Raw genomic sequence first — 27902 nt, forward strand, 5'->3', positions numbered from 1 at the left:
ATTACCAATTTCTCGTTACTCTCCCCTATAGTTATTGATCTCGTAAATGTATGGTGCCTTTATACGGAGTCAGACTAACGAGGGAGGCTGGGGGTCCTGGGCCTCTCTATAAATCAAGATACACAAAAAAAAAAAAATACAAAATAATAATAACTAATTATTTTAAATATGCATTAACTTTTATTTTCCTATACCTTTTAAGAAAAAACAATGTGATTAAGGGTTTAACCCTTAACCACATTGTTTTTTCGAAATTTAAATTACGTATTTTTGCTAAATTTTTTGCTACTTATAAGTGTCTCATTTATGTCTTCCCCTCCCCCGGCCCCGTAGTGCCAGTCCGACCCTGCTTTTATATCTTTGAAAATGTAATTTGAATTTTAAAATCTATTTTCAAAATAAATAAATTTCTTCGCGTTTCTAACGACATCAAAGATGTTGCAACCTTTATCTATACTTTCGCACAACGATTAAACACAAGCTTGTGTTAAATGGTTTTTAAACGTCTTGCAAGACGTTTAAAAAACGTATTTAGACATTTTAAACACGACTTTTGACTATTGGGTATAGTATAGAAATAACTATGCTAATATACTTTAAGTATATTTGCATAGTTTATAAAGCTATGATAAGTAATAGAGTTGTATATGAATAGTATAACAAAAATAAAGATATATGAATAGAATGAACCATATACAGTGGCGGATTACCCATTCAGCGGCTGGGTAAGGCCCGTAATTTTAGCAAGAGTAAAAAGTTTATTCGATTTAATTATTAAATTTTCGTACAAAAATATTTGTTGCTAATTTATTTAAAAATATAATTTAGCTATAATCTGTATTAAACAATCATAATTAATATAGATTAAACAATCACGATTAAATATGTGTATATTAATAAATGTTTCCTGACAATTTCAAAGAAAAGTTACAATACAAAACAATCAATATACGTATCTTCTGTAACCATCATTTCTTTTCATTTTTACAATGTGTTTACATTTTCACGTGGCAATAAGAATTGAAATATTGCTTTTTTTAATTTTCTACAAATTTTAATGTTTTTAAGTCTGACAGAAAATCAGGGCCAACGATACCGGGGGGACCAGGGGGCTATAGGATCTTTTTTTTTATTTGTTTGAAAAATTCTAGATATAGAGGACTTTTATTCGGAAATTAACGATTGTGCCCCTCCACTTCGAAACTCGTGTCGTCGGCTATGAAAATATGACGTGTCATCATAAATTCAAAACTTCTAACATTGTATAATATATGACAAGTAGTTTGACAAATTAATTTGAGCAGAAAAAACAATTCGCGATCTAAATATTATAATTATTCATTATTTTGAAGTCATATGCTTAAATTTGGCCCTCAAAGTCTCTGCTTAAGCCCTGAAATGATCCGCCACTGCTTCTAGTTAATTACTTATCAAGGTAAATAAATAGGACTTACCTTTAAAAAAGAACCAACTCATTTTTTAGTTCATCGATAAAATTGAAGTTTCATAAAAAAAAATTAGGTAAATTATTTGATAAAAAGTGAAACAAAATTCCTTTAGTTTTGTCGATGTTCATGGCTATTTTTTGTCAATGTTGATGTTTATGGTTTAAAAGTTAAAACATTTTTTTTTGGCAAAGTGATTTAATTTGCGGAAAATTGCTAGCTAACTCAAAAAAATTTCTTTAGCTGTTGTTATTTTTAAATCTCTACAATACTGCCTATTTTTTAAAATATTGATTATATAAAAAATATCTTTGTTTGAGAAAACATTATGAATATTATCAAAAAAGACAACCAAAAGATATTTTTCAAAACCTTTTTTAAACAAACTTTTTATAACATTCTTATGAAAAGTTCTATACTTAGATTTCACGCTGATTTTCAAATTTTACAGATCTGTTGTTAGAGTACTTAAATGTTTCAAACTTTAAAAATAATAACCTCTTAAGTATAAATTTCTTTAAAAGTGTTCTTAACTTCATCGAGTATTCGTTTGTTTTGCAAAAAGGTAATCCTCTTTCCGAAGGCGTTTTTTTTACCATCCACATAAGTGTGGAGTACTTTCCGTACTCCACACTTATGTGGATGGTATTAGAAATACCAGTCATTAGAACATACACACTCGCGGAAAGTGTGGAGTTTTCCTCCACACCGGTGTGTAGCTGTCACTCCTATGCACAAGTGTGGAATTATTTTGCACACTTTTGTGCAAATTAACTTTTTTTTACTCGACTTATTCGGGTTATGATGCTCTTTATAAAGAGCATCATAAATATGTTATGATAGTCTTTATAAAGGTTATGATGGTCTTTATAAAGACCATCGTAATAAGATTTAAGATATATGCGGGTTATAATGCTCTTTATTAAGAGCATCATAACCCGCTTCGCAGATCATAAGTAAGTGATTTTAAGAAGAACGAATGATAATAGAGTAAAAGTCAGAAGTCGAGTTAGAATAAGTTAATTTGCACAAAAGTGTGCAAAATAACTCCACACTTATGTATAGGAGTGATAGCTACACTCTGGTGTGGAGGAAAACTCCACACTTTCCGCGAGTGTGTACATACATAAATACATACAATTATACTCACACACATACATACATACATACATACATACATACATACATACATACATACATACATACATACATACATACATACATACATACATACATACATACATACATACATACATACATACATACATACATACATACATACATACATACATACATACATACATACATACATACATACATACATACATACATACATACATACATACATACATACATACATACATAAATACATACATACATACATACTAAGCCACTGCTAAACTGCTAAATATACTCTCTTTTCTAAATCTTCTAAATCTGACACGTTGCCCTTAAAACTCCCGGATATTTCAATAGAAAAAAGTCGCTACGGATATTCTGTGTTAAATTCTTAGGCGTTTTAATCGATGAGCAAATAAGTTGAAAAAAGCATATTAATATAATAAAAAATGAAAATTTCAAAAAGTATTGGAACTATGTATAAAACTAGATATATGTTGGATAAAAACGTTTAAAATCTATTTACTTTTCATTTACTCATAGCTATATTAGTTATTGTAACATTTTCTGGGCTAGCACTTATCCGTCAAGACTATTGTGTATTTTTTAAAAACAAAAACAAACAAGCCGCATTATATTAAATCATATTAAATACACCAGTGTTAATCCACTGCTTAGAAAGCCTAAAGTGCTGAATATTTATCAATTAAACATTTATAATTTTCTTATGTTAATGTTTAGATTAAAATATCATATGCTGCCTAATATTTTTGAAGACCTTTTCTTTATTATATGATCATAAATATTAAACAAAGCATTCGTTGCTTACTTATCAGGTACCAAAAACTTTGTTAAAACAATCCGAATTTTCAATTACTTACCGAGGGCCACATTTAAGGAACTCATTTCCCCCAAATAATAGTAAAACTACAATTTCAATTCAAACTCTTTATAGCATCTTAAAAAAACAGTTACTTGATTATGACGTATCTTAAATACTATTTTATTTTCAATTTTTAATTTTCAACTTTTCCTTTTGTTAAAAATCACCCTTTACATCATTACTTATTTTTAAATTTAATTTTAGGTTTTTTTATTTTAAGTTGTATTGTATTCAGGAAAGAAAAAAAAAAGTAACACTTTTTATTTAAAATTATTTAATATTATTTTACTGAGATTGTTATATTTATTTTATATAATAGCTTATTGTTTGTTTAATATGTAAATGATAAAACGGGCTTGATGATAAGACTCGTCTTCTGCCTGCTCCTGCCACATCTTAACTAAAAAAAAAAAATTGCATATAATTTATTATGAAGATGACGAAATATATTTCAGAAAAATACAAACAAATAAGTCAGAAATAATAGACAGATGACAAAAAAATTAAACTTGGGAGAGTAAAATGGTTCAATTTTGGTCTTACCTAATCACACAAATGAATTCTGATAATACAAAAACAAGCAAGGAGTTGTTGATGTACTGCATTTTTCTCAATGATGGTTTAGTAGAAACTTTTCCGAATATTGCAGTAGCTTTTAGAATTTACCTCAGCCTAATGGTGGGAAACTGTACAGGAGAAAATAGTTTTTTGCAATCAAAGCGTAAAAAAATTAATGCCGTACGAGATTTTTTCAGGAGCGACTCGACACGCTTTCTTTGATGTGTATTGAAAATGAGTAGTCAGGCAACTCTCCTTTGATGACATTGCTGAACAATTTGCTAGAAAAAAATCTAGAAAATGTCACTTTAATTTTTAAATACATGACAGAAATATTAAATGCTGCATACCTGTTACTTTTTCTTTAGTCAAAATGGCCCCCAAGTTATTTGTGCTTATGGCCCCAGGTACACTTAATCTGCCCCTGGGTAGTTAACACTGGTGAAGCAAACAACCTGCTAAATAAATACTAGGTTTCAAAAACATTTCTAATTTAACAACGAAACCATTATCTATACCAGTGTTAGAACATGTATTGTCAAGAATAATTGCTTCTAAACTTTCCATACTACCATATTCAATTTGGACATTTAATGTTGCTGAAGCCATTGTATTGCTTTTACCATTTTCTATTATAACATACATGTGCCAGATAATTACCAAAAAGAGGATTATTTTTACAAGTAAAAATAAAATGATGTTTGTTTTTTCACTAGTATGCCAGTTTGTAGAGAGTAGTAAACTTTACAATAGTAGTGCCAGTAGTGCCAGTTTGTAGAGAGTTGTAAACTTTACAATATTGCATCATTAAGTCAAAACTGCCAATATTTGACTAAACGTCTTTTCCCAGTATACCTACGATATATACTTCAATGAACCAAGTCAGAACCCTTAAAAAAGGAAAGTGTTACCGAATATTCGGTAGCCGAATATTTAATGCTTCGGCCAAGCGTCTAGCCGAATATTCGGTATTCGGCAAAACCACTATCCGTGACACCTCTAGTTATAACAGTACATGCTTTTGTTTTTAAACGAAGAAACAAAAATGAAAAATTGTAATGATAAATCGAATGACAAGATAAAAGGATTTTAAGATTTTTACTCGACTAAATCGACTTTTAGTCGAGTTTATTTATTGTGGATATATTAATACAAAAGAGAAACTTTTCTATTAATATATATAAACTAATTTTCACAGTGAAGTCACTTAAGTCCCGAAATAAAATAACACTTTTAGGCGGTTTTTGATAACATAATAACATTGGCAAATTTACATTGCTTTCCGGTTAATAAAAAAAAAAAAAATACTATTTACTAAACTTAAACGTAAACTAAATTGTTTTATTTATACATATTTTATCAATTTTTTAAATTAAACTTGCAAATTGGTTTATAAATTGATCATTTATATAAAAATAAGTTTGAGCAAAAAATATATGTATGTATGTATGTATGTATGTATATATGTATGTATGTATGTATGTATGTATGTATGTATGTATGTATGTATGTATGTATGTATGTATGTATGTATGTATGTATGTATGTATGTATGTATGTATGTATGTATGTATGTATGTATTACATACATATATGTATATATGTATGTATGTATATATGTATGTATGTGTGTATTACATACATACATACATACATACATACATACATACATACATACATACATACATACATACATACATACATACATACATACATACATACATACATACATACATACATACATACATACATACATACTCTGATCGTACTGTCAGTAAAGCACGTTTTCTTTAAAATACGTTTTATAGATTTAGTTATAGATTAGTTTTATATATTTAAACTTACATTTGCATCTATAAAAGTCATCCGCTTGGACTAATTTCGGCATTCAACAAAAATACTACTAAACTTGAATTCGGTTTTCAATTTCGAATTCAGACTAATTAAATATATTATTGACAAAATTTATGTTTCTAGTTTTATTAAATTTGAAATTGGATTTATATATACTGAGTGTTTTTTCCACGTAAAAATATATTATAATGAAATTTGAAATCTAATTACAAATTATGATAGTATTTAAGATAATAGAAGTTTTTATAAACTAATTTCCCTCTACTAAGGGATAATTAGTTTTTAAAAAAAGGAGACTTCAATACTAGCTCTTTAAGGGGTCGTATCAGGTCCTTCTAAGCAGGTCAGGTTAGAACATTTATTTCATTTAAAACTGTATGGGATCAGAAAAGACTCAATGATACTAAAAAACTTAATTTGTCACTAAATCAATTCATTTTTCAGACTTCATCTGCTAGCGGGTGTTCTTACTAGTAGGCACAATTGTTATTTACAAAATGTTGTTGTTGAAAATGTCCTTATTCTTTTCAATTGCAAAAACAAATTGCATCCGCAAGTTAGGCCAAAACCCATTAGTCTCTGATTGACATCTTACTCTAACCCTAACCATGACTATAGCCGTGTATTTTTGTTTATGCCTATTCTTATTTTTCAGTTGATGTAAGTCCATTTAATTTCGGTATTCCCTAAATTATAGTCGGCGTATATGCATTTAGTTTCTGTAATCGATATATGTCATTCAATGTAAATACATTTAATTTCGGTAATCTCTATTTGTCTGTTGAATATGTACATCTAAATAGTATTATATTAAAAAAAAAATTGGATTTAAATAAACTTTTATTTTTTCGGCAATAAAAACCAGGTGGCGAAATTAAAAAACGAATTAAAAAACGAATAAAAACGTTGTCAAACAAAGAATTTAAAAAGACTGCAAAATTAGCGTTTTTAGTATCATTTTATAAACTTTTGACATCAAGTTATCTTAATTCCATGATTTCCTTAAGTCAGACCTATTTTTTTATATGATTCTTAAGTCAGACCCGTTTTTTTATATGATTCTGAATCAGTGTAATATATTCTATTACAGTACAATCTCTCTAATTCGAATTTAACTGGGAAAAAAAAAGTTCGAGTTAGAGAGATTTTCGAATTATAGACAGTTGACTTTTTTTCAAATATTCTGGTCAAAGTAACGAATAGAAATAAAAGAAACAAACAAATAGTGATTCTTAGGCCTAAATGCAATATATATTATGTGATTTAAACTTTTACATTTTCAAAAAAAAGTCATTAATTGTAGATTGTCTTTTTGAGGCTTTTAAATCCATTTCAATGACACGATTTATGTCTTTAAGAGCCTTCGTCAAATCATCTCCAAAGTTAGAATAAAGACTGTAATTCTCGAGAGACAGCATGCATCGCTTCGCTCAGACTTGGTTTTGTAGGATTGTCAGAAACACCAATGCATCAATGGATTCCTCTTCAGTTTCAATAGCATCATGCTTAGAAACTTCTGCAATGATGTCCTTATTTGATGATTTGTTGGCAATGCAAACATCGAAATCTATGTCTACTAACTCGTCGGCTGTGAGGTTAAAATCTGTATTTTTATTTTTAACAATTTGAGATCATCTCTTAAGTTTTCCATTAAGAGATGATCTCGTCTACATCTAAGTCACAGAAAGGATCGTTATCATCATTTACATGTTTTTTCACTGCTTCTAATGATACTCCTGATTTTTTGAAACAACTTATGAAGGTTTAATCTGGAATGGAATTTCATCCTTTTGTTAGCGTAAACATAGCAGTTAAGATTTAAGCATCTTGTTCTCTTTTTATAAGGCAGCAATTTGCTGAGAGAACAAGATGCTTAAGTTAAGAGAGCAAGATGCTTAAGTTATGGCTTTAAGAGATCGGATAACTCCTTGATCCATAGGTTGGGTAATCGAAGTTGTATTCGGTGGAAGAAAGAATAAGCTCCAACCATTCAAGTTTCTGCTCGTTAAGATAGGCAGAACAACTATCTACAATTAAAGCAATTTTCCTTTTCTGAAAACTAAACTTTAGGTCAATTTCTTTAATCCACTCCTCAAATAATTCTGCCGGCATCCAACTTTTTGGTTGGGTCCGATAGCCACAAGGAATATTTTTCACACCTTTAAATCATCTAGGAGACATCGATTTTCCAATTAAATACATTGAAAGTCTTTCAATGTATTTAATTTCAATGTAATTAAAAGTCTTCTTTAACATTACCTGCGGCCACCCCAGTCAGGCGAACTTTACTATGCTAGCCTCCTATGCACTTTTCATTTTTTAAATGTAAACCTTTGTCAGGCAAACCTTGATAGAAAAGACCGAATTTATCGGCATTAAAAATATTTTCAACTGAGTATCGAGAGAGAATTGAAGGCAGTGTGGTTTCGAGCCATGGAGTGATCATCTGATTGTTAACAGACTTTGCCTCTCCAGAAAAGGTTTTTAAAGATATACCATATCTACAAAAAAAAATTATAATTGCTTTGACGTAACTTATACGTGCGATACGTACGTTTGAATTTAACTTCGAGGTCTTTGCAAGTTTCCAGAATGTCTAATTCTGGAAAACATATATATATATTTTTAAAGTAATTAAAGAAAAAGCTGTAGAATAATCATATATTGTAAAGTCATTAATCATAAAAATGGAAGAGAATAAAATAAGAAATTAATTTACTTTTTCTTAAATTTGTGCACCCATCCATCCGAAGCTTGAAAATTTTCGAAGCTTAACTCTTTCGCAAAATATAAAGCTTTTTCTTTTACCAGCAAACCACTGATTGGGACATTATTAGCTCTCATTCGTTTGAACCATTTAAGTACAGCTTTGTTGACTTGATAATACGTATCAACTTTCACCCGTTTAGCCAAATTTCCTTGACGAAAAGCGTCAAAGGTTTTATCTTTATTATTTTTCCAGGTTGAAAGAGTATTTGGTGGAATATCAAAGATTTTCGAAATCTCTTTATTTGTTTTTCCTTTTCTCCAATTTCAGTAGAGCTTCGTATTTCAGCTTTAAATTGTTTTCTTTATGCAGTCTTTTTGATGCCATGATTTTTTTTAAACAGAAGGAAATAATTCACGCTAATAGTTTAACAAAAAAATCAAAACATTCGAAATTTGAAAAAAGAGTTCGATGGTTTACGAGGTTTTTATACGACAAAAGTTTAAAAAGTTCGATTTACAGAGAGAATCTTACTGACAGGTCTGAAAAATCCATTCGAATTGTAGAGGTTTTCGAATTATAGAGATTCGAATTATAGAAAGTTAAACAAAAAAGTTTCTTAGGCGCATTTCACGGTGACTTTACATTTAGTCGAATTATAGAGGTTTTCGAATTAAGGAGATTCGAATTAGAGAGATTGTACTGTATAATCAATTATAGAAACACGGAAGTGGGGGAGGGTAAAAAAAGTATAAGGGTTAATTGAGAATAGAGTAATAGAGTATTAGGGTTATATAAATATATAAAACTTTTCAAACTTTGGTGAAATAAATAAAAAAATTGCTAAAAACTGAAACGATTTTTAACTAAATAAGTTTTTTAAATTTAATAAAACTTGAATAAATTTGAATTTAATTTTCAATTTCACTAAAATTTGATGACTTTAAATTTGATTGGCCTAACTCGAAAAATCAAATTTTGAACAAATTTATGAGAATTCGAACGAGCTAGCATTATTTTTTGCAGCTGCTTCAATTTTGCAATGCAAACTAGTTAATAATGGCTCATGTATTTAATCGTATAACTTAAGAGAGAAGAACCCCATAAAGTTAAACATTTAAAAAGATCTCGTTTCAGAAACTAAAACTTATTTAGAACACAATGAATGTTTTGTAACAAACGTCAGAAAAGTGGAGCAACTTCAATTTTTGAATCATACTTACCACGTTTTACCCTGGCGTCGCGTTTTTCTTTTCTTTTTTTTTTCTTTTTTTTTCTTTTTATTAGTTGTTATTATCATAGTAGTATTATTATACATGCTCTTATTATAGATATAAGGTGATCAAAGAAGACTTTTTAACGGTTTTTTCAAAGATCACTGCGGAAAAACATTGAACCAGGTTTACCCTCCTTCCCTACTAATGTCACAATGTTGCATAGCAACAATAAAGCTTTTACTTTTATACGAGGCTCACAAAAAATTACAAACCAACTTATAAAACAGGCATGTTCGACTTTATATTAATTTTAATTATATACTCCGCATTTATGTTATATCTATCAAAATAAAGAACATATTTATATATATTTTACAAAATAAAGAACATATTTATATATATTATTAAAATTAAAACTCAGCTAAGTTACTACTTTGCTCGCATCTTACAATTGGATTTGAAAATGGTATTTTTATAAGCTTGCAATTTTTTACATACATAACGAGTATCTGCAACATTTGCACATAAATGCAAAGCAAACTGTTTGTCTTCGTCTGCAAAAGCAGTGATTTTGGCGACGGGAAATATGGGGGAAATTTTTTTCTCCTAGTTTTATAAAAAAAAAATTGTTATATAAGATCTTTAACTCACCTTAAGCAAGCAAGAAAATATTGATTCTATTGAATTGATGTTTTTTTAAAAAAAATTTATTTGCATTATTACAAAAAGTAGAATCTTTTTTTTTTTAAAAAAAAAAAAAATTCTGGTTGCATTTGCAAATCAATCCTTTTTTAACATCAACTGAAGAGAAAAGTATTGAGACAAAATTAATTTTACATCAATTTCAATAAATGATGAGTCCAAACAACTAGAAGTCAATAACTTATTTTTTGAGTCTAATAAAAAACACCCTACGCAGAAATTAAAGTAAATAGTTGAAGATCAAATATAATATTCGCAAATATCAAAAGAGTCATTAGCTGCGTTTATTTCTTGCACAATGGTTTAAAAAGTTTTTATGGCTTCAATACTCTTTAAAAACTCAATCATACTCTTTTTATTTTGAAAAGATATTGTGCTTCTGACTGCTTATTGTGCTTTTGACTGCTTCTCACTTTAAATTTAGATTTTGATACAAAATCACGAATTGGGGGCTAAAAAAAATTAAATAAACTTATTTGATTTTTATTTTTGTCTAAGTTTAAGCCATAGTCTTTATATAATTACGGACAACCTCTTAAAAACCTTACAGAACTAAAAGATGTTAATTTTAAAATATTGGAAATTATGAGAAGCTAGCGCGAGCTCAGCCTAATTTACAAAAAGATAAATTTGTCAGCAAGCAAAACAAAAACCATTTCAAAATGTGAGAAAAAAATGCGATGATTGGAGACTGGGAACAAAAAAGACCTTCATTTTCATACCCCCGCCCCACTCCAAACGTGAGGGGCAACAAGTTGATAAATATTTTTTGTACTATTCCCAACTGGACTTATATTCATCGATAAATTTCAAGTTTCTTATCATCATCTCTCAGCGTTCAAGAGGCGTTTAAACTTTATGTGGTCATAATTTTTAAAAACTGAGAGATAATACAATGAAAATTGGAATTTATCGATAAAACTAAGTCTAGTTGAGAATAGTGTAAAAAATATTTTATCGACTTGTTGCCCCTCACGTTTGGGGGGGGGGGGGGAGTATAAAATTTAAGGGCTTTTTTGTTCCCAGTTTCCAACCATCGTAATTTTTTGCGCAACCTCATTATTTCACGTAAGTATAAACATAAAAGTGTTTGGAGTTTGATCCATGTTTGGAAGTTAGCTATCTCAAACACCAAAATTTCCTAGATTCGTCACTGGCCACAACTATATACCACAACGACTAAATTAATGAGTAAACAGCCAATAAAACATTTACATGCTAAAAGCTCTATAGGAATAATAGAAGCGGTTGAAAGCTAGAGTATAAGTTTTTAGTGTAGTTTTTTGTACTTTTTGAAAAATCCAAAAAGCCTTTAACATTTAAAATTTATTTTTTATTATTCAACATATTTTTAAAATTTAATTTTTTTTTTTTTTTTATGTTACGACATCAATTTTTTTGTCGCCTCCGTCTTTGTTTTATACTGGCTCGGCCGGCTCGGCTCGGCTCCGGCTACTACGAATTTTATGAACAAACATTGTAAACTTTGGAAGATTTTTTTTTATCAAACCAATTGCAACAATTAATTTTTCATCACCCTTCGTGTTAACAAGGAGAATGTATTACTATCACTACTCTACTGCTGCATTTTATATTTTAAAAGAAAAATGTTTTGGGTAAATACTAAGTATTAAAAAGTTCAAATTTCACGTGTTCGAATGTTATTACGGCTAAGTAAGTACGAATCAACTTATTAAGAGCATGCAAAATTTTGAAATGTTTTAACTATTTAAAAGTTAAAACACATCATGTGACTTTATAAATAAAATAATTTTTGTTAACCAATCATTGACTTGATTATTGATGACTAATCAATTGAGACAATATGAACCATGACATAATAAACAAAATTAATTAATAAAGGAATGCTTTTTCACAAGCAAACAAAAACAACATAAAAAAACACGAGAGCCAAGAGCCGCTTGATTTTTGCGACCCCAGCTCCACCAAAAAACAACAACTCTCCGGCTACGGCTTCAGCTTGGCTTCACAAGCCTGCTTTTATACCTAACTTACAATATGATACAATACAATAGGACCTAACTTTAATAAATAAACGGACAAGTCGTAAAATAAATTATGCCTGATGATCTAGTGAATAATTGCTAACTCAATTGTAGTAACTTTCAACTATTTATGATATATCTCATTTCATATATATATTTCTCACTTTCTTTAAATCACATAAAACGTTTAAAATTATATTGATAATTGAAACCTAGCAATAAACTAATAAACTTTCAATAAAATTAAAATGTATTTTCTTTGTTTGAAAATGAAAGGAATTTAATGATTTTGATAGATCTTAAAGTTTTTAAGTCTTTATTTTTTTCTTTTAAGTCTTAAAATTTTTCTTTTAAATCTTAAAGTCTTTAAACTTAAGTCTTTTTCAAAAGAGTTCTGTAGCAGGTTATTATATGGCACACACAAATACCCGATATATGGCACAATACACACCCAATATATGGCACGCATTTTTTTTTTTTAAGTCGATTCCGTACTCATCGCGTCAAACTGAAAAATAGAATATACAACAAATCTCAAGTAGCTATTCAGGTTATTAGTTTATTTAAAAATAGCAAGCATAAACTTCTAAAATAAAAATTATGGAATCGCCTACTATAAATTCTCAAAGCGTAAGTCTTTTTTATTTTATATAGTTTGTAATATTCTGTAGTTTTAACTTGCAAAAATATTTTAGTTATTTAGATAAAGTTTATTCTAGTTATAGAACCAAAACGCTTGTTGTATGTTTGTTTTATCATAAAATTAATTAATTATTTTACTTTTTAGTTGTTGTAACATATGATGTGATAGAAATATAGTATTAAATTATAATATTTATAAAGTCTCTACTTCTATATGTCTATCATTAACAACTGTTGGTTAATATAGTATATATATGTACATTATATATATATATATATATATATATATATATAATATATATATATATATATATATATATATATATATATATATATATATATATATATATATGTATATGTATATATAACATGTTAGTGTATTCTACAAAATGAGTGCTCAATGTTTTGATTGTGTATTAGATAGAGTTCTGGCTTCAGAACTGGAGGTCCACGACTGGAAGCCGGCTCTGGCAATATAGGTATCATTGGTAAGGAAGATGGCACAATCTTCCACTTAAATGCTATTCTGTGATGCTCTATAATAAGACTGTTAGGATCTCTTGGAGCACCTAAATAACTAATAACATATAATAACTAATATATATTTATATATTTATATATATATATATATATATATATATATATATATATATATATATATATATATATATATATATATATATATATATATATACATTAGCCCTCAGAATTAGGGTTGGCATTCTAAAATGCCGACCTTATAGTATTTGAGGTTGGCAAATAATCGCTGTCCTCGCTTCTATATTTTACAGTAATTATTTTACATTATATATCTAATTGAGAAAATCTAATAACCTAAAAAGTTCAGAAATAAGAATATTTTTATTTTGATCTTCAAATTATACTGTAAATTTTTAATTTTGTTTTTTTTTAAAAAAGTTATAATTAAAAAAAATAGTTAAAGTTGTAAAACTTAAGGAAATAAGCAATAAACAAATTAAACTTCAATTCTATAAAACTCTGAATTTTTGCTTATGTTTGTTTGATGATGATCATGTATTCTGTGTTGCATTATTGTGTTTGCAATTGTTTGCAATAATTGTTTGATGTTTAAGTATCTTCTTTTTATCATACAAAAATTTTAATTTACAAAATCTTACTTGTTTATTGTGTTGAGAGCAAATTGATTCCAATTTTGTTTTACACTTAATTATCTGTATTTTTAATAGGTAATTAAGCGTTAATATACATGGTATCTATTGCACCATGTCAGTACCATTTCTATTACCCAATGCATGTTTTGTACCATTCTTGATGGATTTGTAGAAATTGATTATCCTACTTCATTTCAAGCAGAATCTTTTAACATAAGGTATTTAGATCGTATGATCTATATCTTTCGCAGTTTTTTAAATTGCATTAAACTGTCTTTTTAATAATACTTCACACATTAAAAATGGTATTAACTATCAAATGGTGTTATTCTATCACTGTACACTACTGATTCATTTATTACTAAGTTCAGTCCACAGAGTATCTAATGCATCTGCTGCATTTGATACATTTGCATACCACTACTCCTTCTATTTGTATAATCACAGCAAGTTTTATAGATAAGGCATCATATTAAAGCTTCTGTGAATTATTCTGTGAGGCATTGTATTAAATTAGGCTTTAGTTTTTGTATTTTTTTAATTTGCTTCACTGATACAGTTTTGCTTGACAAACATCTGCATTTGCTATGTCAATTTGCATATTTGTTAATGGTTTGGAAAATCTCACTGGATATATCTTTTTGACTTTGTTTTCTTGTACAACAGTTATTTTAGGTTGTCCCAGAGCTAACTTATTATATGGTACATAATGCCAGTGTTAATCCATCAATTTCTTTCTATTATTTTTTTCCAGAGATCTAGAGTTAAATTACAGAAAAAAGTTCAACATTCACCTATATTAGACATTTGAAGTTTCTTAAAGAACAGTAAATTAGCTAGCTTATAATTTTGGTTGATGTAATAGTAAAATATCACGAAACTTTCTGGCAGTAGTTGATAGTAAGTATAAGTCTACGTTTTGCAGATTAATGACATAAATTTTTTTTTGCTATCAAAAGACGTTTACAACTGAAATCTCAATTGAGCATTATGGGTCTTGTTTAGTCGTAATAGGCATTTTGTTTGACCAAAGTATGAAAAAATTCATTCTTATCACTGTGCACAGTTTTGTGTAAGTTAAAGAGAGGTTAAAGCTTAATTTCTATGCCTGTTGCTGTTTTAAAGGATCTCATATAGCTAAAAAAATATGTGAGCATAAGGTGTAAGTTAACTTACAAAAAGACCATGTAAAAAACTTATTGTAATTTGTCCCTTGTCCTTCTCCCACTTGCATTGCATGTCATATTGTTTGTGGGAAAGAGGAAAGAGATACTATGAAAATCCTTTGCAAATAGATGAGGTGTAATATGTTCAAAAATGTTTCAATCATTAAGTAATAATTTGAAAAAAAATTTTTATTGTCAACAAAATGACTTTTGATGGAATTTTTTACAAAAAATTGTTTTAATTAATGTCTACTTTTTAAATTTACGAAAATAAAATAATTCTATAAGGAAATTATTTTATTAGTAAGAATTATTTTATTTATAAGAATTATTTTATTTATAAGAATTATTTTATTTATAAGATGTTATATTAATTTTTTAACGATAGGTAAACAATGTTTTGTATTTTTAGTGCAATGTTTTGTATTTTATATGCAGTGTTAACACTGTATAATTTTTTCAAATAACATAAAATAATAACCTACCATAATTTAAAAAATTAAGTTCTTTGAATTTCTTTGATATTGCCTTCCAATTTTATTTTGAAATATTTAAAAAAAAAAAATTTTATTGAAAAATTATACGATTTTCAATTTAAAAAGTTATTTTTAATAAACCATCTAAATTTTCAAGCAGTTTAAAGTATATGATGTTTTTACTTGTGGCTTTTATTTTAAAAAAAAATTGTACAGATATTATTATAGAATGATAAAAAAAATATATATAAATTACAAAAAATATTAAATCTATTTAAAAAATGTAATTTTTATACTTGTGAAAATATTGTAGATTTCAGGTTTTTTTTATAAATTATACCTGCTATGCAATATAGTTACGCTTATTTAGAGCTTATTGTATTTTTTGTCAATCAATCATTGTAATATATCTTTTGCATTCAAATAATAAAAATCATATTCTGTTTAGACTAGGGGTATATAAGTTCCACATTTGGAATTTATATACCTAGTCTAAATACAATATGATTTTTATATATATAGCTAATGATTAAAAATACAATATGATTTTTATATATATAGCTAATGATTAAAAATACAATATGATTTTTATATATATAGCTAATGATTAAAAATACAATATGATTTTTATATATATATAGCTAATGATTAAAAATACAATATGATTTTTATATATAGCTAATGATTAAAAATACAATATGATTTATATATATAGCTAATGATTAAAAAGTAAAATTTTATTAGTATTTCAGATTAAGTTAGGATCATCATGATCATCCTGCTACTCGTTACCTTTAACTATACCCTTCACATGCTCTGCTGCCTTCTAGGACTGGATTTTTCAGGCAAACACTAGGAGAAAGCAACTTTGACTTAAAACACTCCCTTCTTTGGAACTCTTGGTTGGGTAAAGGCTAGAACACAGGTGTTACATTGTTTTCTGTTTAGGATAACAAAAGATGAACTTTCTACTCATAGGTTTTTGCTTGTGCCTCTTTTATAGTGGCAATTCAACTCTACTACTGTTTTCTAATGAGGGTACAGCTCTAAAACTCTTTTTAGTGGTATTAATGTAGCTAGTTGTAAGGTTTATGAACTCTGTTGTAACTCTCATGTTGTGTATGGAGGGTGTCTCTGTGCATTGTTGAGGCTAAATAAGGAACTCTTTGTTACAACTTTTTCATTTTATTAACAAGACTGAAGCAACTATTTAGCATATTGCTTAGAGTGCCATGTCCAATTGAGTCAAGGTCTCTAATAATTTAAAACATAATTAGTTCCTTGAAAAATTAAAAAAAATCCATAATTATTATCAAATTATTTCTTTTAACAAATATTTGTGGTCTTTAAAGTAACTTCTGTCGAATCTTGAAAAGTTCACCAGACCTATTTGCCTTTTGTAAAACTAAATTTACGGATATCTAAAAATAAAGTTCTTTTATCTTTAGATATCCGTACTTTGATTATTCTCAATCAGTCTGCAGTCAAACTGCTGTTATTGCTCTTACTGCGATGGTCTTTAAGATTTTAATATCCAAACATCTATATCTTATCTGGAGTCTTACAACTTACTCTCTAACATTTAATACAGATTTCAATCCTGTTATTCTACTACTAGCATAAATACCAGTCTAGCAAAATTTATAAACATGAGTGAGACTAGGTTTTTTCAAATCAAGACGAGACCAAGACGAGAAGTTAGTACTTCTCGTGAGACCGAGAATGAGATGAGACGAGAAATTTAACAATTTTCGAAAACAAATTTATTAAAATCTAAGTAAAAAAAAAAAATGTAAACATGGTTTTGACAAATAGACACAAATGACATTTGTCAAATGTAAACAACTTTTTCAAATATTAATTCAGAATTTTTTTGCTAAACTTTTCCAACAAGACGATGTTTTCTCTGATTAAGATGATTTGTTCTACTTTTTCTGGGTGTAAGTTGTGTCTGGATGATCGGACGACATTTCCACCCATCATACTAGCACATTTTGCTCAAAATAGGATTCAGTTCAGATGTTGGCTCTTGTGTTTCAAGTCTGACGTTTAACTTGCGCTTCAGTTTTGAATTAGGGGACAAATCTGCTGAAAGGACTCTGGCAACAGGTTGGCACTCAACATTATCCTTAACCTTAACATTCTTTTGTTGTTTGAAATTTTTTGGAGAGCTTCAAGTGAAGTCCCTTTAAAGCAGAATTTAAGTAGTTTGCTACAGCACTCAATAAGTTTCCAGTGTGACCAAGAGGAAATCTTTTCTCAATGCAGCTTTTCAAGTTTTTTGCATACAAGATACTGTAGCCATTTTTTCCATCCGTCTCAATAAATTGATCAATTTTGTCATGGATTAAATAAAAAGAATCGGCGACAGTGTTAATTGTTGGAATAGACTCAGCCGACCACGTTTCTGTAGCTTCTTTAAGTGGTGCCAAAATTTCTACTGATCCCTCGATTGATTTCCACTGTGAAGCACTGATGGTCTTTGAAGAAAAAATATCTTCATTTGCACATAAGCTGATAACTGCACTCTTTAGATGTAGGCCAGAAGCCATGCAATCCAGTTCACTATTCCATCTTGTGTCAACAGATTGGCGTAACTGTCTAAAATTGATTCCTTTAGCGTCTGATTCTGATTCAAGCAGCTCAGCTGCAACTGTTGACTGGTGAGTTAAAGAAGCCAAATCTTTGCATGTTTGCAACGCATCATCCATTCCAGCAGTCATTCCAAATGAGTCTCGAACTGCACATTGCAAAATATGATTGTTGCACAAGTATTGGTCAAGGCGCTTTGACAATTTGACTGCAAGTTTCATGTTTCTTGCCTGGTCGTTCACGCAGTACATTGGCAAAACAGCAGGCAAATTTAGTTCTTCTAAGAAAGAATCCAGCTTTCCTTCAATTAAGATACCAGTGTGTCTGCCTGGGAACTGTTGGACATGGGGTGTCCAGTGATGTAGTCTCAAGTTTTCGTCAATAGCATGAAAAGTCCTAGAGATGTAGCTGTTCTGAGCTCTAGAAGTCCAAAGGTCAGAAGTAAATGGAGCACTTTTTAGATTTGGCGTAATCTCCGTTATTATGCTCTTCATTCCAGCTTGAACTTCTCTTGACCGGATTGAAAGCTTTCTTAAATATGTTGTTCTGTGATGAAGGTTCAGTTTAGGGTTTGCAATGTCAAACAATTTCTTGAAACCTCTTCCTTCGACTGCTGAAAATGCCAGATCAGTCCAAAAGTAATCCAGCATTGCAGAGTCAAACTGTTTTTGAATGGAATTGTCTTTGTCATATTTGGACTTTGTTTCAAGCATTTCGAACATGGTTCGTTTTTTCTTTCTGTTGTTTCTTAAAAATTTAATTTGTTTTTGTCAAAAACAAATTAAATTTTTAATTAGATTTATTAAAATCACGAAGTCAAAATATTAATTAATTAAAAAAAAAATTATTAAGCATTTTGTAAATTACAATAATTTGGAAAATAATATAATATTTAAGTCTCGTTCTGCTTCTCGCGAGAATTTTCTATTTCTCGTTTCTCACGAGAAGTCCCATTTCTCACAAGAAACAAGAACGAGACGAGATCTCGCTTATGGTTAAAAATTTAGATAGCATAAAAGAGATCACATAGAAAATTTTGATCTCTTTGCTGTGACAACATGGGCTCGCAGTTGGTTGGTGAACAATTTTAAAATACTTTTTTGGGCAAAAACTGTTGTTTTATACTATCACAACTCTTTTTATATTATTGAGTGTCATCACTCTTCCTAACTTTGCATCTTATTTCACTTCTGACCTCTCATGGAATCCATATATACAAGTATATACAAGTAATTGCATAATGCAATTTGCATTATTAGCATCTGCAAAATTTACCTTTCTGTTGTGCCATCCAAACAAAACAAAAATTAATTATAAATATAGTTGATTAGAAACTGCAGTGACTTCTGGGAAGTTCTAATGCCTTCACAGAAATCAGTATTTTTATAATAATTATAAAAGGTAAACATTAAAATATTTCTTGTTAAAATATTTTTATATAAAAAATAGTAATAAAGTTTTACAAATTTCTTAATAATTAAAACCTTAATAATTAAAACCTTAATAATTAAAACCTTGAAAATATAATAAATAAAATTATAAATAAAAATCTCAAACTATGAATAAATTGCCTTTGCTACCTATTTTTGTTCAATACAAAAATCTTTTAAAATGATTTTTTGTTTAAAAACCTTTTTTTTGCTGCAAAAGCTTGCTTTTTTTAATTCACTCCCATGGTTACTAGCAATCATAAGTTTAAGTTTGGAATTAATAGAAAACAAAGAAGATAGCTGAAAATGCAAAGAAGATAGCTGAAAGAGCAAGCAAATGATTGTCAGAAGACTTTTATCTATTTTGTAGTTGTAAAAAATTTGTTTATGTTTGTAAAATGTAATTTGTATGCAGCAGGAAAACAAATTAGAGAGAATTTTAAAATTCTAAAGCACCAATGTAGGAAGAAAAAAACTAGAAAAATAAAATCTTTTGAGCATGAAGGTACAGTTCTAGTAAAAGATAAAAACTTAGCTAAATGACAAGTCACACAAGATTGAATTTTAATTGATGAAATTAGTTATGATTAACCATGGTAGAAAAAAGAAAAAAAGATGTTCAAGCTTAGCACCAAGATCAAGGCCAACAACATTTACAATTCATCAGCCGGCCTCGAAAAGGTTGAGATTATTTTATTGCCAAATTATTGCCAACCTTATTTTTTCTATTTCCGAGGGTTGATTCATTTTTAGACCTAAAAATGTCTAAAAGAGAGAGGCCCTTGTTAGAAGAACAAGCCAAAATATCACAACAGTATTCCATACAAGGACAAATAAGGTAATTTTTTACATCCGGTTGCTCTAACCTTCACAGGGAATAAGAATTTATTTTTTTACAGTAGTTTTCCTTTTTTTAATAAGCCGCAGGATTTAAACCCCATTTTTCATAACAGTTTGTTAGGCAATATGATTTGTTTTGAGTTCGTAATACTGTCACTTTTTTTTTTTTTAAATGAATTTAATGAAATTAACTTAACTTGTACCAAATTTAAAAAAAGTTGAATGTTTTTTAGTTAAAATGTTTCTTCTCCACAAGTGTTTAACATAACTATACCCGGACTCTTCTCCACAAGTGTTTAACATAACTATACCCTGACTAAACTTAATTGACTTACTGATATTAAATAATATTTAAAAAAAAAATAAACATGCAAATGAAAAGTTTTAACTAATAAAATAAATTAATGTTAGATTTTAAAACTTAATAAAATAATAATTGTGCTAAAATTTTGAATAAAAAAGCGTGAGAACTAAAGACATTTGAAAAGTAATTTTTATTAAATTTTAAATGAACACCTTGTGAATAAACCTTGTGAAAAAATGAATAACCTTGCTTTGCTTGAATAACTTTGAGAAAAAATTAATTAATTTTTTTTTCATAAAACTTGTCAAACTTGAAAAAACAAGTATTTAGAATATATAAATTATGAACTTATAAAGTTATAAAGCACAAATATTAAATATTTTTTACATATATTTATTTTTAGAGTATATGTGTGTGTGTGTGTGTGTGTGTGTGTATGTTTATATATATATATATATATATATATATATATATATATATATTATATATATATATATATATATATATATATATATATCAGAGGCGGATCCAGCTTTTTTTAGTCTTTGAGATAGCTAACTTCCAGATATGGAGCAAACACGAAAATGTTTATATGTTTATACTTATGTCAAATAAGGATGCTTTGCAAAAAATTGCGATGATTGGAGGCTGGGAACAAAAAACCCCAAATTTTGTGCCCCTCCCCCCTGCCCCAAACGTGAGAGCAACAAGTTGATAAAATATTTTTTGTACTGTTCTCAACTAGACTTATATTCATCGATAAATTTTAAGTTTCATAGTATTATCTTTCAGTGTTCAAAAATAATGACTATATAAAATTTATAACTCCCTCAAATTGAGGGGGTTTAAACTTTATATGGTCATAACTTTTAAAAGCTAAAATATTTTACTATGAAATTTAAAATTTATCGATGAATATTAGTCTAGTTAAAAACAGTACAAAAAATATTTTATCAACTTGTTGCTCTCACATTTGGGGAAGGGGTGCACAAAAATTGGGGCTTTTTTGTTCCCAGCCTCCAATTATCGCAATTTTTTGCAAAGCATCCTTATTTGACATAAGTATAAACATATAAATGTTTGGAGTTTGCTCCATGTCTGGAAGTTAGCTATCTCAAAGACCAAAAAATGCTGGATCCGCCACTGTATATATATATATATATATATATATATATATATATATATATATATATATATATATATATATATATATATATATATATATTAGTTTTTTTAATTTATATAAATTAACATTGTATTAAAGGTGTAAGATATCTTGGTTTATTTCTTGGATATAAAATGTCACATTTAAAATTTTTAGGGAATGTTGATTTCAGAAATTACAGAGAATGATAGTTTAACTGAGGATACTGCTGAGACTATCCAAGAAAATGGAGTTAATGAAGGTTTAAATGGTAATCGTAAATCTCGCCCTTCACCGGAATCCATTGCAATGGATCGTGGTATTCAAAACATTGCTCGTAAAGCTCATAAAAATAGCAAAGGGGATGATAAAAAGTTAGGTATGTTTTGAATTTTTATTCAATACCAATATTTCAAAACATTAAACATTATTTGATAAATTGTATACTTCTATGTTGTAGATGATATAATACTTTACAATTAACATTTGTCTTGATTGGGTTTACAGCAATATTTATAATGTTAATAAGATATTCTATAATTATAATATAACAATATAGGATGTGTCGTTTAATGAAATAAACTTATTAACATTAATAATAATGCAGTAAAAGATTAGTTGTAGGTTTTATAATTGATAGATTAAATCTATCTATTATAAACATTTAGTTCAGGAAAACAGAAAAAAAAAAAAACAGTTCAGGATAACCTGAACTGCCTATATTTCAAAAAATGTATATGTATATATATATATATATATATACAAATGTATATGTATATATATATATATATATATATATATATATATATATATATATATATAATATATATATATATATATATATATATATATATATATATGTATATATATATATATATAATATATATATATATATATATATATATATATATATATATATATATATATATATATATATATATATGTATATATATATATATATATAAATATATATATATATATATATATATTATATATATATATATATATATATATATATATATATATATAAAGATATATCGAGGAATGTCTATATTTCAAAAAATGTTAAAAATATGTATTTTAAAAGCTGAAAAACAGATGCAGATAAATTTGATGTCTTGCTTGTTATATGTGATGCTTGTTATCAATGGTTTTCATTTGAAAAACAAATAAACTTTAAAATAAATAATGAAGTTGCATTGTTGATTCTCAATAATAAACTACAGGAAAACTACACCAATAATGATGCAATTTTAACTTGGGTCTGCAAATCTACTCAGAATTACAAGCTGTTGATCAACTCATTGAGAAGTAATTTTTAAAAATTAAAAATTTAGAGCATATGATTTACACTAGGGTTCTGTTTGCCTATGTTACAAGTCAGTTCCAAATAAAAAATGACAGCTAAAGTATCTTTTATCTCTCTAAGGTTTATGTCAGATATTAACAATTGTTGTCAATAATTGAGAACTGATTATCAAGACAATTAGTTCTCAAGACCTCTTTTTAATGGTGTTAACATCCACAGTATTTGGCCATTAAATTTGTTTTGGAAGAAAAATTGAAGCAATTTAATTCTGTTATATCCTATTTTCTTTAAAACCTAACCTGAATGAATTTATTTATGAATTGGATACATTTCAACTACAGAGCTCAATGCAATAACAAGTAAACTAGAATAGATGATTATGATTGAGGTTTCAAAAAGCTTTTATCACAATAAGCACACTTTCATTATTAAGAAAATATCATTTTCAGGTGAAAATATAAAAGCCCCTTTGTTACAGTTTGACAATCGGCTGTTGTGTCAAAAAGTTTCTATAATGCAGGATTTTATTTAAAAAAGCCCAGCTTTGCAATCTTTTTTTTTATAAGCCTTTTTTAAAAGATTTATGAATATATTTTTTATAGTGTGTGTGTGTATATATATATATATATATATATATATATATATATATATATATATATATTATATATATATATATATATATATATATATATATATATATATATATATATATATATATTTATGTATATATATATAAATATATATATGCACACTCTATAAAATAGGCAAGTTAAAATAGCACCATTGTGCTGCAACGAGCATGTCTTATGTTTTAATTTAAAGAGCATTATAATGATCAAAACAAAATTAAAAATCTGCAATATATATTTTTTAGTTTCAATTAGTTTCATTTTTTTATTTCAAAAAAAGCTAGTTATTACCTCTAAAAATTATGGTCTAGTGTTAAAGTACTGGCTTGTAAGACATAAGTTCCAAATTTGATCCCCACCCCTGTCCTTTGTATTACTGCACTCAACTTGTTACTTGGAACAGCAACCTTGTTTGTTTCAGCCTCACAATAAAAAAAATGGGAATTTTTTGTATCCGTATCAGGGCTTGTGATGAAGAAAATCGTCAAGCGTGTTATATCGCGCTCGTAAAATTAGAATATGTTTTCATCGAGCGTGATTATGTGCGCTCGAGATAACGTCGGCGGGCGCGACCATGAAAGTTGCTGAAGGCGATGCTCATAAAAAGCTTTTTATTTTTTATTTCTTTTTTTATTTGTTACATAATTCTTTCGTCAAAAAATATTTTAATTAGTATCACACTCATGAAGCTACTTCAACGAAGCAGATTTTTATACTTCCAAACTTCTTGTATATTGTCAGATCGCGATTTTATTTTTAACTATTTATGTTATAAAAAAATAATATCAATCAAAAACGCAACTTCTTATTGATTTAGTATTGAAGTATAATTTAGTGACTTTTTGCTTCGTTGTTTTGATATATGTATTTTAAAATATTATGCAGTAAACTTAATTAACGGTTAATTGTTTTTATATTTCTTGATATTTTTTATTCAAGTTAATTATTTAATTTTTTTCTAAAATTTCTTTTTTAAATTATGTTTTTTTATCTTAAAAAAATAACACAAGAATAATTTGAAATAATAATAAATAAGAATAATAACTTTTCATTTAATAAATATTGACGTCATTACTTTGTTTCCTTTTCAAATGTCCTTGATTGCGAACATTCTAAACAACAGAATCGTTTTAAATTTGAGTTGCAATAAATAATAGTTAATAAAAAACCTATACTATGAACAAAAACTAATTTTAAAAATTACTCTATTATTAATATTTATTTTTATTATAAACGGTGTGTGGAATATTACAAACAATAAATCAAATAAATCTTACTTGATATTTTCACAAGATTAAAAATACTCTGCAGTTTCAATTTTCTTATAATGGTTTTCTAATTTTCTATTCTTATTTTATTTGCGCATTTTTGTATTCACATTGTGTTTCCACGTGCACATTCCATTATTGAAATTAGTGACTATAACGACTTTAAACTGCTCATTCATTACGTTGGTGCAAAAGAGAACGACGTTGTGCTTTTTATATTTTATATCAGTTGTTTGATAACAGAATATCTTTAATAAAAAATCTTTTTTAAATATTTTATGAAAATAAAAAAATAATCCCGAACTATTGGACGAGCGTTATTTTATACGCTCGTTATAAGCTGAACCTGCGTCGTTTATCGCGCCTAGAATGTTTGAAAATACCGTTTACGGGCACATTTTACGAGTGAAGCACGATCGCGCTCGCTTCATCACAAGCCCTGCATATATTTTCCGGCTCTGGCTCATCTATCCTAACATTTTTATTATTTTTTATTGTTTTTAGGTTTTATTTAGGTTCTTTCAAGGAAAAGTTGTAATTTCAAAGATCAAGTTGCGAGAGATTTAGAAAATTCAATTGAGATACTAAATTAAATAGAGTATTGGGTTATATTAAGTACAAATTAACTGCTATATTATTGCCAAAGGAAATGCTCATTTATGTCTTTTTTGACACAGCTTTTTAACCCTTTCGTGCCGAAGGCGCACATATGTGCGCCTTGGACATACCAATCAAAACACCTCTCTAAAAGTTAGTTCAACCCTTTTTAGTCTTAAATAATAACCTTTTGTACTTGTAGACATATAAATTGAGCTTAGGAAATTTGGAACTTTCAATTCACGGATAGTTTTCATGTTTAAAACACTGAAGATAATTGACAAAAATATATGTAGTTGTTAGACGTTTTCAGCGCAGATGGCTTTGAGAAATAGGATTATAAATGATCCGAATGAAGCTCTTCGAATCCTTGATGAAATGGACGATGTTAGTGATTTGTCTTCTGAGTCTTCAGAGTCTGATGACAACGAATTCCAAGAGAATAAAACTGATATTTGCTCAACAACAGCTCCATTGACTATGGCATTGTCAGCAAGTCGGTCATCATCATCAGAAATAATTTCATCTTCATCATCTGAAGAATATGTTTGTTCCGAAGATGATTCAACAGAAAAAATAGGTGTGGATTTTTCTATTATTAATTCAGGAACTAATAATAAAGGACTCTATACAATAGCATTTGCTGATAACAATGGTACTGTAAATAATAAAAGAAAAATCCGTAAACAATAAACAAGTAAACAACTTCATACCATTAAGACTAAGAAGCCTAATATTAGTAAAGATAATAGAGAATGGAAAAAAATTAAAACTATTAGAACTATTATTCCATTTATAGCAACACCAGGACCAACATTTAGAAGATCTGCAATACCTAATTGTGAGGAACTTATTTTTAATATTTTTATTGAATAACAAAATTAGGTAAAAAAAAAAAAATTTACGTCACCAGAGAAAAATGTTATTTATTTATTTTCTAGTTATCTATATTAGAAAAAAAACCCATCAAATGAAAGGTGAATAAATTTTGCACCTTTCTTCAAACTTTTAATCACTTCTAAAACAATATAGCTAGCTATTTGAAAGGCTTCATTAGCAAATATTTATAAGTCGCATTGCTACTTCATCAATATGAAATAATGTCGATGTCATCAGTTCAATTTTTTTACTTTTTTAATTTAATTTTCGGATTCTGAATTTTGCCTGCTTTCCAATAATATATACTTTGTTTAACTTATTTTGTAAGGAAACCCATCTATTTAAGTGTTTACGTGGCATATTATTGCGTTTTTTAAATCGCCTAAATAAATTCCGGTACGAAAGGGTTAAACAAACAGAAAAAAAATTGCTGAAAAGAACTTATATATAGTTTATATCAAAAACTTATATATATTTTATATCAAAAGCTCTTTTTATTTTTAACAATTACCTATATTTTATGTTGCTTGTTAAGTTGTTTGTTACATTAGACTGTTGTTTTTCTACACTTACTTGTTCACAATAAAAATGGTTCATAATTTTCTGTTTGAATAATTGTTAAAAGTTTGCAGAAAGACATATATTTTTTGTACAATCTTCCATTTTCAACCTAATTTAGGCTCAAAGTTAGGAGTTGAAAGATATGAATTTTTATTTGTTTCAATTTTCTTGCTTTGCATTAAAACTTTCCTGAATCAAATGAATCAAACCAGATTACTTTCAGGTAGAAATAAAATTTGCCATTAAACTATTCCTATATAGAGAATGAACTGTTCAAAACATTTTCAAACAATTTCATTTTTAAAACATTACAAAATTTTTTTATCATTTATGAGAAAAAATTTTAACTTAAATTTAACTAGTTTTCTTGATTCATTTAAAATTTAATATTTAAAAATTTAATATATATTTGTTATTATTATTGTTAACTGATGTTAATTT

General features: G+C 27.7%; 1 protein-coding gene across 1 annotated transcript in view; it reads left to right on the plus strand.

Annotated features, from left to right (window-relative positions):
- The first annotated feature begins 12398 nt into the window (after positions 1–12398).
- LOC100209950 (alpha-taxilin) overlaps positions 12399–27902 on the plus strand; it is a 22097-nt gene continuing 6593 nt past the window's right edge. Inside the window, exons 1-2 of the mRNA XM_065792357.1 lie at positions 12399–13121; positions 22396–22597. Of these exons, the coding sequence (XP_065648429.1) occupies positions 13092–13121; positions 22396–22597 (232 nt within the window). The 5' untranslated portion in view covers positions 12399–13091. The remainder of the gene's footprint in view (positions 13122–22395; positions 22598–27902) is intronic.

This window comes from Hydra vulgaris, chromosome 03 (genome assembly GCF_038396675.1).
Source record: "Hydra vulgaris chromosome 03, alternate assembly HydraT2T_AEP".
NCBI lineage: Eukaryota > Metazoa > Cnidaria > Hydrozoa > Anthoathecata > Hydridae > Hydra > Hydra vulgaris.